Source organism: Gavialis gangeticus, unplaced genomic scaffold (genome assembly GCF_001723915.1).
Source record: "Gavialis gangeticus isolate Ggan-Ray unplaced genomic scaffold, GavGan_comp1, whole genome shotgun sequence".
Lineage (NCBI taxonomy): Eukaryota > Metazoa > Chordata > Crocodylia > Gavialidae > Gavialis > Gavialis gangeticus.
In genome coordinates this window covers 4523550-4536976 of record NW_017729011.1, presented here as the reverse complement: position 1 = coordinate 4536976, position 13427 = coordinate 4523550, and the positions used below count along the sequence as shown (strand labels likewise).

Genomic DNA, 13427 nt, shown 5'->3' with positions numbered 1-13427 from the left:
AAAAAAAAAAAAAAAAAAACAACTGTGGGGTAGAAGCTAAAAAAAAAAATCAACGCTAGGCCAGTGGAAGGAGCCGTTTGCAGACCTATCACCTGCTTGTTATTTTCTCATCTGAAAATGCCAGTAAGCACTTCTAAGATAATGGATTGCTTTGGGAAGACATTATTTAGTGTGAGGAGGGCTCTTGTCCTGTCAAGGAAGGAGGACACAAGTGAACATCACAGCATTCACAAGGAGGGTACCGAGACAACTGTATCTTCTCATCTGCCCTTCCTCTCGGTCAGAACTGCTGGCCTTCTTCCCAAAGCTGCAGGAGTCTTCAGCGGTGGGATTCATAGATGTTTAGGCCCTAAAGGCTTACTATTATCATCATCCAGTCAGACCTCTTGCATAAAGCAGACCACTGAGCCCTGCCCAATAATTCCTGCATCAGACCCATCGCTTCTAGCTGAGTTGAAGGCTGCCTTCTAGAAAAACTTCCATTCTCACTATAAAGACATTAAGGGATGGAAAAGTCTACCTCCAGGCTTAATAAGATGTTCCAGTGGTTAATCACCCTCCTTGGTAAAAAACGAACAAACAAACTTACATCTAGTCTGAATCTGTTTGGCTTCATCTTTCAGACTTCTGTCTACTAGATTAAAAATAAATCTATTATAAAAATCTTTTCCCCATGGATGGATTTGTAGATTGTGATCAACCTGCCCCTTAACCTTTTCTCAGAGGTAAGCATTAGCAGAGATAAAGTCAAAAGATATCTTGAAATGGTGGAAAATGACTTAAAGTCCCACTGGAGCCACTTCCCCTTTTCTCATTTGTGAAGGGGAGGTTAAGTCCATTATCCAGACAGCTACTTGGGACTCCAGAGGAACTGGAGTGTGATGGCCACCAGACCCACTATGAGGGTCAGCACAATAAAGGCGACAGCAGCTGCCCAAAGGCTGTGCCAGTGTCCTATCACTTGTTCCGGAGCCTCTGTGGGGATCATGTTGCTAAGGTTCAATACATAGCCCAAGGTCCAGCCGATGTCTGTGTTTCCAGCCTAAGGAAAGACACCCAGAGAGTGGCTTTACTGTGTTGAACAAGCGCATTGGGCCTTGTGTTCCAACTGCTTCATTGCTAATGGCCCCGTGAGCCCCCTAGAAGAGCTACTGCAGCTTCAGATCCCAGGCAAGGGCAACCCAGCCCTTATCAGCACAAGGGGCATAGAGATCTTTGAGGGTCGCAAGCTATCATCTCCCTCCTTACAGGCAATATTCCTCTGAGACTGGCAACTACTGAATCCAAAACTGGAGCTTACAGGCTGCAGCATTATTAGCCATTTCATACAAATGATAGGAGCAAAGATTCCTCCCGCTTTTGGAGGAAGGTTTAGGTGCATTTTCCCTGAGAAGCCTGCCATTATTCATAAGCAGGCTGCATTCCTTCCCCCTACCATGTTCCTGTACCTTCTGCTCCACATCAGAGAGCTGAGCTGTGGCTGAGTCCTGCTCTGTTGCCCTCAAACAACCCAGCTGAAAGTTAGTTCAGATCTGGGCCAGTGCAAATGAGGAAAGAATTTGGCCCGAGAGGGCATGTCTAAAGCAGCGTGGAGGCAGGATGTCCCCTAGCCTCCCCACGTCCCAGGTGTGTTCAGAAACATCCCGTTTCCCCCTTTCCACCCTGGACATGCAGCTGCCACAGCAGTCTGCAAGCAATCTGTGTGATGAAAGCATGTACCCGCCAGGTGGCAGCAGTGAAAGCAAAACTTTCCCATGACCAGGCAAGGTAGCCTGCTGCTTCCAAGCACACAGCCAGGTGCAGATAATCCTGCGTGATACTGAGTACCCTCAACTCCTGGGGAAATCAACAGGAGTACAGGACACTTAAGACCCTGCAGGGAAGATTATTAAATTACTGGGCCCACATAAATGATCTGCCTCAGAGCACCAAGCTATTCAAGTTAATTGGCATAGCTTTCACATGGGTGGCCTTCAGGTCCAACTTTCAGAAGAGCCAACTACTGCCAGCTGGCTGCAGCAGCCTGAGTAATGAATCCCTACCCGTTGGCAGAAACGGATGTTGCTCCATGTTTGCTCATTGAATCTGTAGCCGTCTTGTAGCAGCGTCAGGATGTAGAAGGCCGATGCGCAGTAATTGCTCAGGCGTACCTCCTTCTCCTGGGGGTAGCTGGCCTGCAGCTGAAAGAGCCAGCATGGCAGAACATGGACAGCAAGCAGGGAGGATCCCAGCTCCCGTCAGTGTTTGGCTCAGTTATTCACCCCAAGCGCATGTGAATTCCCAGCTGAGGCAGGGAAACTAGAACAAAGCCCCTGTAGCAGCAGGCTCATTCCTGCCTTGGGCTTCACTGCTGGAACTCAGTCCCAAAGGGTCTTGTAGTTACGTAGTTCAGACCCCAGAGCACTGCAGGGCCACTGCCCTCTTCCATCCCCACACACTCACCTCCTGCTTAGCATGTGAGCTATGGGAATCTCAGCAAGTGCTCAATCCCACCCACTCCAAGCTCCTCTGCTTTGCCCCATTAGCCCTGCAACTCTGGGGTTTCACCCAGCAGCAGACAACCATGTGAAGCTCCTGACTAGAAGGTCTCACCTCCTTCCAGCCTTTGGTGCAGAAGTCCCAGATCGTGGTGTTGACAGTGCTGAAGGATTGTCCGCTGGTCAGGTTCAGAAAGTTGAAAGTGTAATAAAATCCAGAAAAGGCCTATAGAACAAGAGGAGGGATTAAAACCACCTCCCCAAGGAGAAACTGCAGGGGATGAGAGCACCTACTTTCCTGTCATTCTATGATCCTATGATGATCCTAAGAATTGGCATTAGAACTAAAAGCAGACACCGTTCCTGACTGACTGTCTGTGCTCTAACCCCTTGCACCAGATCTTATGCTCCCTTATGCAGTGGAAAAATCTGCTCATTTCACTGCATTCTAGATTAGAATCACTATATTTCCAATAATACAAACCCAGAGCTTGTAAGTACATAGCTAAATTAATGCTTCTGCATGAGAGAAGAGCAGCCACCACTACCATACATATGAGAAAAGCATGATTTCCAAACCTCTGCAGCCTCATGATTACTATCTAGTGGTTGTCCCTGGCCCTGCTCAGGTTTAGTTGGGGTGTGTGTGTGTGGGGGGGGTGTCACACTCTGATGAAAGGATAAAACTTTTCTCTCCAACTGAAAAGGTGATTTTATGGTGGGGAGGGAAGGAACTTAGCTGTGGCTCCCTCTCTCTTCTCAGCTGTTCTGCCATCAGGCAATAGTAAGCAACCTTTCCAAGTGCCCTACCCAGACAGTGGGGAATGATGCCTTACAAAAAACTGCCCATGCACCAGTGGCTGGTAAACCCCATTGAATCCACACATCTTTCCTGCCCCGCATGCAGCCAAATTAAAGAGCTTGTGGATGGTGCTCCTGCACTCAGCTGGTACCCCCGTCCCTTTGAACGTGAGGGTCTTGCTGGGGTTGGGTGTAGCTAGGACACAGGGACTGTCATATAGGGCAGCTGTGGTGATGTTCATCTCATATCCCTTGGGGTAGCATGGATGGGGAATCTGCTGAGCAGTGGTGTTATCCTAGAAAGAGAGAAAGAGAGGCCCATTAGCAGTGCACAGGCCTGGGATGAAAGTCAAGGGTAGGGGTGATACCCAAACTTGTCATAACCCACAACCCTGCCAAACCTATTAGGGCTGGATTAACACATAGGCAAACTAGGTACATGCCTAGGGCTCTGAGTTGTGGGGGGGGTCTGGTCCTTCCCTCCACCATGGTGGCATGCAAATGGCCCTACCTGCCTCCTTTCCCTTCCCCTCCCTTCTGCTGGTCTCACCACTGTGGTGGCTGCTTCCTAGCAGCAGCTCCAAGCCCCACTCCCCATGGGCAGCAGCGCCAGGATGGGGATCGCAACCGGCCCATGGCCCACTAAAGGGTTAATCCAGCCCTGCCTATTAGCTTGAAAAGCCCAAGAGTGTGGGTTAACTCATTATGGAAAAATCTTTCAGGATTTACAAGAAAACAAGGACCCATCTGTAGGAGGGGCTAGGACATCCCATAGCATTTGAGAGAGAATCCTGTTCTGTTGTAACTCTTCATAGTAGAGGTCACAATACCCACCCAACCCCAGCCTCTCCCTCAAGAGCGCCAAGACAGCATCTATGTGATGCAAAGATGGACGATGGAAAAGTAAGGAAGACTCATTACTCTGCTGCCCCTTCTCTGCCTCATCCCACTTTGCTATTATCACATACTCCCACATCCTGCAGCTGCAGCCTGCAATGGATTGCGAGACAGAAAGCACCACTAAGCCCCCTCCACCCTATTCTCCTGCTGGCTTGCCCATCTCCTCCATACCCTTTAGGAAACACATCAGTGATGTGTGCGCACGGGTTCCAAGACCTTAGTTCTGCAAGCACCAGAACAGTGCCCAGGAGGGGATACAAAGCTGTGTAATTTTGGTGCAAAGGGAGGGTAGGAATGAATGCCAGCACAGCCAAGCACTCACATTTACCTCTGCACAGAGTACAATTGCATCTGAGACCCAAACATGCAACATATGTGCTTCAGAGTAATTTAACCCAAGTTTTACCCCCATAGTACATTTACTTTGAGTTAAGGTGTGGTCACACAATCATGCTCCTCAGTCTGGCTACCCATAAGAGGCACTATTATAGGCAGTAGGTGGTGAAGAACTAATTTGCTTTGACTAGAGGAGCACACAACACATACAGCAGGGTAACTTCCTGAGCCATTGCTTACACTGATATAAGGATGACTTACACTGATATAAGGCTTTGCATCATGTATCCACTTAACTTTTACTATGCAGTATTTATCAGTTTACTCCACAGAAGTCTCAGCCTTCTTGCATGCCTGCTGCCTAACTCCAGGATTATGAGACTGGACACAAGCATAGTCCTCAGCATGAGGCACTGAACTGCATAGGCCTCACATCCCTGGTATGCAGCAGCAATGCAATAACCCCACAGCAGCGGGACAGGGCCCTTCTGCCATTCCACGTCTGCTGGTGCCTTTATTTGCCCATTTATCCACTACACTCCTCACCAGCCCTATCCAGGTTCTGGTGTGGGTACAAAGTAGGGGAGCCACAGGACAGTCCCACTGTCACCTGGATCCTGTGCATGTTGGGGAACTGCAAGGAAAAAAGTAAAACAATATTTACAGCTTCTTGCTTCTCCCATCTGAGATGACTTGGAGGGACAAACTGGTAGGGAAGGGACTGCAGGAGGAAAAAGGGCTGCCGTTCTCCATGGTCAAAGCAGAAAACCCACCCCCATGGGTGGGTCTGGGGAGCGGGAAGGTGGAGTGTGCAGCAAGCAAGGATGCGGGGGGGTGGGGAGGCAGCAGTCACCACCACCCCCAGGTCCCAGAGCTGCACCAAAGCAGTGGCTCCAACAGAAACCTCACATATGATCCAGGGAGTACAGATTGCTCACTGCACATACCCAGCACACCCAAAGGGAGGTTTGGACCATACCACCCAACCCCTCTCCACTCCTGGATCCGCCCATGCCCAGAACTATATTACCACAACCTACATAACTCCCCATTACTAGCTGCACAGTGAAGGGTTAATATAAATCACCTGTTATTATGTCAAGTAGCTGACTTAGTGATAGGATCCCTGTGTTGATCTCCTTTCCCCAGCTTGTCATGTGATGTTGTATTAGCTTGTTAGGAAAGAATGAAGTTCAAGGACCAGCCAACAGGAGAGGAGGAAGAAGAGAGCGCATGAATGATACAAACAGGCACTGGCAATCCAGAACCAATTGGTTCATTCCAGGAACTTTCCCAAGGCACAGGAGAAAGAAGAGACTATCCCTCACTAGGGGAGTTCTCTAATAAATCTGCATTTCAGAGAGAAAATGCTGAGCTGTGAAACAAGTGATATGGATGAAGAGACCCTGCCCTCCAAACTAGACAACTTTCTGGTGTTCCCTGGGCATAGGTCTACACTGGCATCCCTAGCATTGCCCAGAGTGTTCGCTCTCAGGCGCCTCCCACCCACCCACCCACACCCGCTCATGCGCCAAACCTAGCAGTGTGGTAGTAACATCTCTCCAGGGGGTGCCCTCTGAGACCACTACTTTGTGACGTCAGCCCATCTTTCTGAGCGTACAAGCCTTGCCTCTGCGCTGACTTAACACACTATAGCTGGTCTAGTTGCTGCCGTGAATAAGACTTCAGAAACACCATTGGATTTGGGTCCAAAGTTGTAATGCAGCATCCCTGTTTTTTTGAAGCATTTACCAGACTGCTTGTGAACAGCCCAGAGGCTGGAATGCAATGGCACACTCTTCGTAGTTTGTGGCTGGCCATGGAAGCAGAGAGGTATTGTTCTGATTCATGGCTTAGGTGTCAACGTTTTTGAAACTGAACAGAGTAAATCACAAACAACACTGTATTTCCTGGGAACTTCCTGAAAAGCAATCATTACAGCAAAAACCTGGCAAACTGCTGGGTTTCCTTAACATAATTAGGAACAAATCAGTGGCTGCTTGGAAACTCCAGCTCAAAGAATTAAGACAACCACAACAGCAGCAGGGTAAGGCCATTCTGTTTGCTCGCAGCAATGCACATTTATTGTCTGATTCACCCAACTCCAGGCCATAGTATTCTGCAACCTTTTAAATATTGACTCCTTAATTTGTTTGCTCTGTCCCACACCTGCAGTACTAACATCATCTGTTTAACATCCCACTGGAAGCCATTGTGTTCAGCAGATGCACCATGCTCATATACAGTAGCTACAGCCTGTGGCTAAATATGTATCTTCTGCTCTACTCCACCCAGACAGGTCAGCAGTGCAGCAGGTGGACAGGATGTCTCCCTGAACCTCCCTTGAAGAATTGCCACCAATTCTTTGAATATTTCAATTACTTTCAGCTGTCTATTATGTCTCAACTGACTTTGTGCCATGAACAATCAGCCCTGCCAAAAAACCAAAATAAGATAGGGACTTACAAAAGGTGACAATGGAAAGGATAGTGTCCTGCACTGTAATTAATACCTTGCTTAGAGATGCCAGAAGCATCTTCAAGGCCTGGTCTCGCCCGTAACAGAGGTAGCTGTGAGTGTAAATCGAGTAGTTGGTGCCATACAGCCTGAAGAAAACTTTGGTGCTGTTGTCCTCAATGGTGCCACTAGGCTGGAAGGTTATTTGAGTTGAGGCTCCTCCAAGGTCCAGCGCTCCCAGAACTTCAGTTCCATATGGATGCACCCATTTCCCTGAAAAGGAGAACTGCCCCCACCATGCACAAGGAATTAATTTGGCTGGAAGGAAGTCCAAGCTAGCACCCTCTAAAATTTTGCATATAGGGACATAAGCCAGATGATATTCTATTTTGCCCAATGAAGTCCACACCTTTAGCAACACAATTTTGATCTCAATGCAAAGTCAAGATAAAGGGGGACAGAACCTCAGCTGACATCCATCAGCCTAGACCCACTGACTTCAGGAGAGCTAATTTAGTTCACACCTGCTAAAAATCTGCCCAACTGGACAGAGGTCAAAGGCTCTCTCATGAGGGCCACTTGGCTTGCTTTGTTTGTACATTACAGCAAGAGTCACTGCCCACATTTGCACAGTGAGAAGCATTGCTCAGATGGTTCCAAAACAGACCCCACTCTGGGGTCTAAGTGTAAAAAAAGAAAAAAAAAAGAAAATACATTAGTTTGTCACCAACGTCAATGCAGATTTAAGTAAAAAGTGAGCTGAGACCATTGCATTGGGCTGAAGTGGAGGTCAAGCTTCAATACTCTCAGTTTTATTTGGGAAGCATGACCTTTCTTCAGCTACCTGCATAAGACCTCCTGTCCCAGGTGGAAGTTAGCCCAGCCCTACCCTGCCTCTCAGCTCCCCGTGGCTTCATATCCATTTTAAGGATCTCCCATCGGGGTAAAGCACCAGCTCACTGTGTGAAGAGTCTACTCCCATGTCAGAGCCTCTACGGCAGCAAGGGACCAGGCCTCCAGCTTCTTCTGTCTTGGATTCACCCTTTGCCATGAAAATCCCCAGTTAGAGCCCTGATGGGAGGGGCCAGAAGGGAACTGCATCAGGGAAGCAAAGCTGAGCTGCATTCATGGTGGATCTTTTCCAATCCATTTCCCCAAAGAAAGCAGTTACCCCAGTGAAAAAAGCCCTCATTGTTCCTCCACCCTCTGCCCACATCACGGACCTTGATGAGTGTCTCCAACAGGTAGTTGACCGTGATCCAGCCAAAGGAGCCTTCCTCATTCCCAGTGAGGATGCGAGCTCCTAGGAAGTCCACAGGGTACTCTTGAATGGCCTTGGAGACCTCTGCCAAGACCTGGTCAGCTTTTGTGCTGTTCAGCTCCCTGCAAAGGGAAAAGAGAGTGATTCTGCTGGGAGCCTGTGGGATGCAGCATGGCACATGGACACTGCAGCAAGATGAAGGGTTGCTGGTGCCATACAGCACTCCAATAAGCTTTCAAAGTGCCACTGATACTAACATTTAGCACCTACTGCAAAGAAGCAGGTATGCAATGGGGAAGAAAAAGAACCTGTTTCCACATCTACAGGTTTTCTGTGCTCTAGAGGACAAGGGAAACTCAGGGAAGGTCAGGAAGAGCCAGTAAACCAGGGGGTGCTGACTGTGGAAGAAGCAGGGAGAGGGAGCCAAAACAATGCTCCTGAACAGCATTCACTTGCACATTGGTATAAGAGGGAAGTGGTCCATGCTATCAAATAGTGGCTATCTGTCCCTTCCCTCTGAATCACTGCTATGCCCTTCCTTTTTTAGACTGTTAATCCCCCTTCATTCCCCTCCAACATGTCCTGGTTGCCCCATTGAAGGGGATGGTGGGATACAGGTTCTTACCCAACTGCTCTGTAGCTGGTCCCAGTGGAAAGCACCAGGAGAGATTAAGTGGACTGTTGCCAAGCTAATTTACCCATTGCTGCTGACCGATCTCCACCACGTGGGAAGTAGGAAATTCCCATGTTTGTTCCTAATGCCCACTGCTATCGCACTGGCCTTGCATCTAATAAGGTCACTAGAGAACAAGTCTAGTGCGCTGTGGAGAAAAGGCCTTCCCCTTTGCACAGCGCTCCTTCACAGCAATGGTGGGGGTACCTCAGCAGCCGCATGCCTGCTGTCGCTCCAAGATACGTGGGTGTCTCCTTCTGTTGATTTGCAGGGATGAGTGTCATAGCCTTGTCCAGACACACCTTCAGACTAGCTCCAGCCTTAGAGGGATTATTAACGTAACTGGAGATGCCAGGTCCTGGAACAAAGTATCTCAGTGAGAGCCTGGGCTCATCAGGATCAGCGAAAGACGAGATGAAAACATTTCCAAATCTCTGGCCAGGAGAGTTTCATGAAAGGCGCAAACCCTGGAAATACCGGCCTGGTCATTAAAAGAGCTGAACAGCCATCTCCAGTCAAAGGGTTGTCTTCAGCCCTTTTGTAATTATGATAGAAGCATCATGGAATAGCAACACCCATGGATAGGTATTTCATCCTTTCCAGCAGCCAGTGGGAGTTCAGTGAGCTTTCCCATGAGCTGCTGGGACACTGGACGCAGTACTGCTCTGTCCCAAGGGGTGTCTCTTAGGGCCAGCACTCAAAGCTGATTTGGCTGCATATGGTAACCTCTCTGGTGACCAAGAAGTGGTCAATCAAGCATTCTGCACTTTGGGGGAGGGAAGAGAAACCACAAGCAATTACGTTGTCATTAAATCTACCCATGATTTTGGCATCTGTCCAACCAGCAACACGGCCTTAGGTTCCAGGAAATTAACTGACCTAGTGGGGGTGTCTCCCTATTTATCTAAGAAGGGGAAAGGTTGCTGTTAGCACTGCAAGGGTAGAGGTACAAAATAAATATGCACAAACACATGTACAGATTAGTTCATGACGTGCATGTTACAGAGCCTTTTTGTTCACTTCAATTAAAATAGCTTATTTTATTTTTAGAGTCCTGTGCTATTTCTGGAATGTTTGATAAGGAAATTAGTTTGTCCTCTCCCGTTGGCCAAGGCCAGAAATAGGATGGGTGCATCAATATTTACCTTCCCCAAGTCCCTATGGGTTGTTAATTCCACTAGCGCAAGCTCACCCACTTTTCCCCACCCGCCAAAACCCTCTGCCTGGACCTTTGCTTTTGAGCTCAGTTAACCAGTAACCTGGCTCATGGCAGCCTCAGAGCCTCCTCTTAGCACTGCGGTCTTTGCCCAAAGCTCTGAGGCAGAGGTTTCAATCTTTGCCTAGCACTGCCTGCCTGTGCCTTGCCAGACTATCCCACACGTACCTGGAGATACCCATTCTGATTTCAGCAGGGGAATGACCGGGAGTGTGCTGGGCTTATATGCCCATGCCGTCCTCTGCCACCCTTTGTGTTTGGTGGAAATTATAGCTTAAACCTTCTTAAAAAGGTGAGTCATTTAGTTTTCTTTAAAGCTCAGCTTAATACAGGATCCCCTCATGGGTCATTGCTGTTGCCCCTCACTCCTAAGCTACAATACTTCTTCCCTTTCTAATCCTGGCTCCAGCCTCTCAGTCTCAACTAGCCACCACTTCTTAGTCCCAGAGCTCTGCCAGTGCAGGCAATTCCTGACACTCAATCCCATGCTAATCCAGTCCTAAGTCTCCTCACCTTCTAGCTATGCTCATACTTCTCAATCCCAAACTGCAACCTCCCTACTACTACCTTTCCAGACCTCTCTTGGGCACAGACAAACTATTCATTCAGACCTGGGTAGTGGTTTTGTTTTAAAAAAAACAAGGTGAAGAAACTGCAAGCTCATGCTCACTTACAAGGCCAGACGGATGGGAAGCCAGGATACCTTGGCTAGAAGATGGAGCCACAACCTTTGATAATGTATCTCTATAGGTGTAAACTGGTGCTAGTCTTCCACTAGCTACTTCTCCAACAAAGTAAAAGCCAGAGGCTGGCAGCAAGTCAAGCCAGCTGGTCACTACACTACAAAGCCTAAGAAGAGAGGGAGAAAAGATAGAAATGCATGAGCCCACTCACCTGGCACAGTACAGGCCTCCACCTGGCTGACAATGCCAGTGTCATTCTCCTTATCTGCTGGCCACTGGTAGATGTAGAGAGCGGTGTGTGAGGAGCCTGCATCAAACACCATCGCGTACTGCAGGGGAAATGGGGGGAAACAGAAACTTACAGCGAATGTCACTTCTGTAGACCAGCAGGGGGACAACCCCACTACAATCCAAAAGCCAGCGAGGAGGAGATAGCTGGACCCCAGCAGCCCCACCACAGAGGGTAACTGGAAGTGCTAACAGTAATAGGTGCTTAGAGGCCAGGAGTAGAGATTAGCTGCAACAGGTTTAAAGGCCATCTGTAATGCACAGACGTACGTAATGCCTAAGGAATAGAAACCAGGGTGTTGGCTCTGAAAGCAGAAGCCCCAGTAGCTGAGCTCACATGGAAGACCTCACCAGCACTAGGTAGTGGGAAAGCCAGGTACCACATGCCCAAGCAGTGTCCTCACCCCACTGTGAACTGCCACAAACTGCTGAAACCTTGGGTCAATGCTTTAGATTGAATTGCGGCCCAGAATTGAGGTGCTACTCATGGGCAGCTGCCTGAGCTAAAGCCACAGCTCCTACCTTGGTACCCGGAGGCAGGAGAACGTTCTTCACCTCCACAGCAATGAGAATGAGAGCAATGATGCTGAATACAGCAACTACGAAGAGACTCCCAACAACAGCTGTCTGGCGGCTGCATCCCATTCCTGCCCCAATCTGTAAAGACAAGAGGAGATCAGATCCCTCTTTTACCCTGGCACCCACCCTCACATATACTATCAGTTCAGCTCCACCAGAACATCCCCGCTGGCCTCTTGTTCCCAGGGTTCAAATTACACTTTGGCTGGGGCGGGGGTTCTGCAAAAAAATGGAGCTGCCCATCACAATGCCCTAATAACATTGGAGACTCCCACAGGTTATGATTTTCAAATCTTACAGGGGGCTCTCATCTCTTATGGGGGAGGGGTGTGCAGCCTACCCCCGCCACCACTCCAAGCTCCCCCATAATTCAAACCCTGACTGTTCCTTTGTTCACAGCTGTGGTGTCAACATTGCTGGCCCATCTGAGCAGAGGACTAACCCCACATAACAGTCCCTGCGAAAGCAAAAACCACACCTGGTCTCAAAGTAGCCACTCAGCTTTTCAGAGCACGATCTCCCCCTGTAATGCTACACTGGAGTGGCTAGACTATCCTCTCCACCCTCCATAAATGGGGATGCACAGCCTGTCATTTTGGGGCCAACGTGTTCTAGCCCCACTGCTGCTTTTCCCCCACCCTTTCACCCTCCACACACAGTCTGAGTATCAGCACTCAGAGCTCAGAAATTACACATAAACTGGTATAAGTGATCAGAAACTGGTTCCAATCTGTAACGCAAGAGAAGCTCAGTGCACATAAAACTCTTTCAAAATGGCCAAAACTGGCTTAAGATAAACCTGGATTGATGTACTTTCAGACCTGACTGATTTAGGTTAAATACATTTATTCAACTTCTGTCCCAGATCCCCTCCAGATTCAAGTTAAATCTCAGTTCCCCAGCATCTCAGATTGCTTTAGGCCTCACTCGCAAGCTCTCCCTCGCAGGTTGGGCAGGTTAGTCTTGGCCCAAGCTGCCTGCTCCAGCTGAGCAGGGAGGTGTGCACTAGGCTCGCCCCTCTCCTTCCCAGCTTCTGGCCTGGGCCACTGGCTGCGTTTCTAGAATCAAACGTGCACTTGCATATTGGTTCAATCTAGACAGCTTAGACTAACCTGTGACGATTGAATTGATTCAGCCTTGAGCTCTTTGACTGTCTGTACTTAGCGCAAGTGTTGGGAGCATTGGGGCACCAGGCAAGTGCTTGAATGTTGTGAATCACATTTGAACTGAACTTCTGAGCAGGTTTTTCCATTCTCCAATTTACCTGAACAGTGAAAGAGTCCCCCTGGGGCTGTCCAGACTTCTATCCTCCCAGAGTCTAGAAAGGATGGTGAGCTTGCTTATAGTTTGGTATTGCAGGTAGGCTAGAAGGATGGGCCTATACGCATGGCCTCATCAACCAGCAGAATGCAATTAATGGGAAAAGCCTGGCTGCAACTAGGATGGGCTAAGGATAAAAGCTTTTCCCAACTAATCCATTCCCCCTTATAGCTTGACTGCAACAAGACCTAGATAGGTTACAGGAGTGGGCTGACATAAACAGGATGCGTTTCAATACTGACAAGTGCAGGGTGCTGCACTTGGGCAGCAGAAACCAGCAGCACACTTATAAGATGGGAAACTCCCTTCTAGACAGCAGGGAGGCAGAAAGGGATCTTGGAGTCATTATTGACTCCAAGATGAACATGGGCCGACAATGCGAGGTCACGGTTGGCAGGGCTAACCGGACCTTGTCGTGCATCCACAGATGCATCTC

At 48.7% G+C, this 13427-nt stretch overlaps 1 protein-coding gene across 2 annotated transcripts in view; it reads right to left on the bottom strand.

Moving 5' to 3' along the window:
- Positions 1–311: 311 nt before the first annotated feature.
- LOC109292819 (ectonucleoside triphosphate diphosphohydrolase 8-like) overlaps positions 312–13427 on the bottom strand; it is a 19324-nt gene continuing 6208 nt past the window's right edge. For both annotated transcript variants that reach the window (XM_019510419.1, XM_019510418.1), the window contains exons 2-10: positions 11615–11749; positions 11016–11133; positions 9113–9263; positions 8195–8354; positions 7027–7257; positions 3314–3574; positions 2593–2703; positions 2043–2180; positions 312–1042 (exon numbers count right to left, since the gene is read on the bottom strand). In XM_019510419.1, coding sequence (XP_019365964.1) covers positions 851–1042; positions 2043–2180; positions 2593–2703; positions 3314–3574; positions 7027–7257; positions 8195–8354; positions 9113–9263; positions 11016–11133; positions 11615–11737 — 1485 coding nt within the window. In that variant the 5' untranslated portion in view covers positions 11738–11749 and the 3' untranslated portion in view covers positions 312–850. The remainder of the gene's footprint in view (positions 1043–2042; positions 2181–2592; positions 2704–3313; positions 3575–7026; positions 7258–8194; positions 8355–9112; positions 9264–11015; positions 11134–11614; positions 11750–13427) is intronic.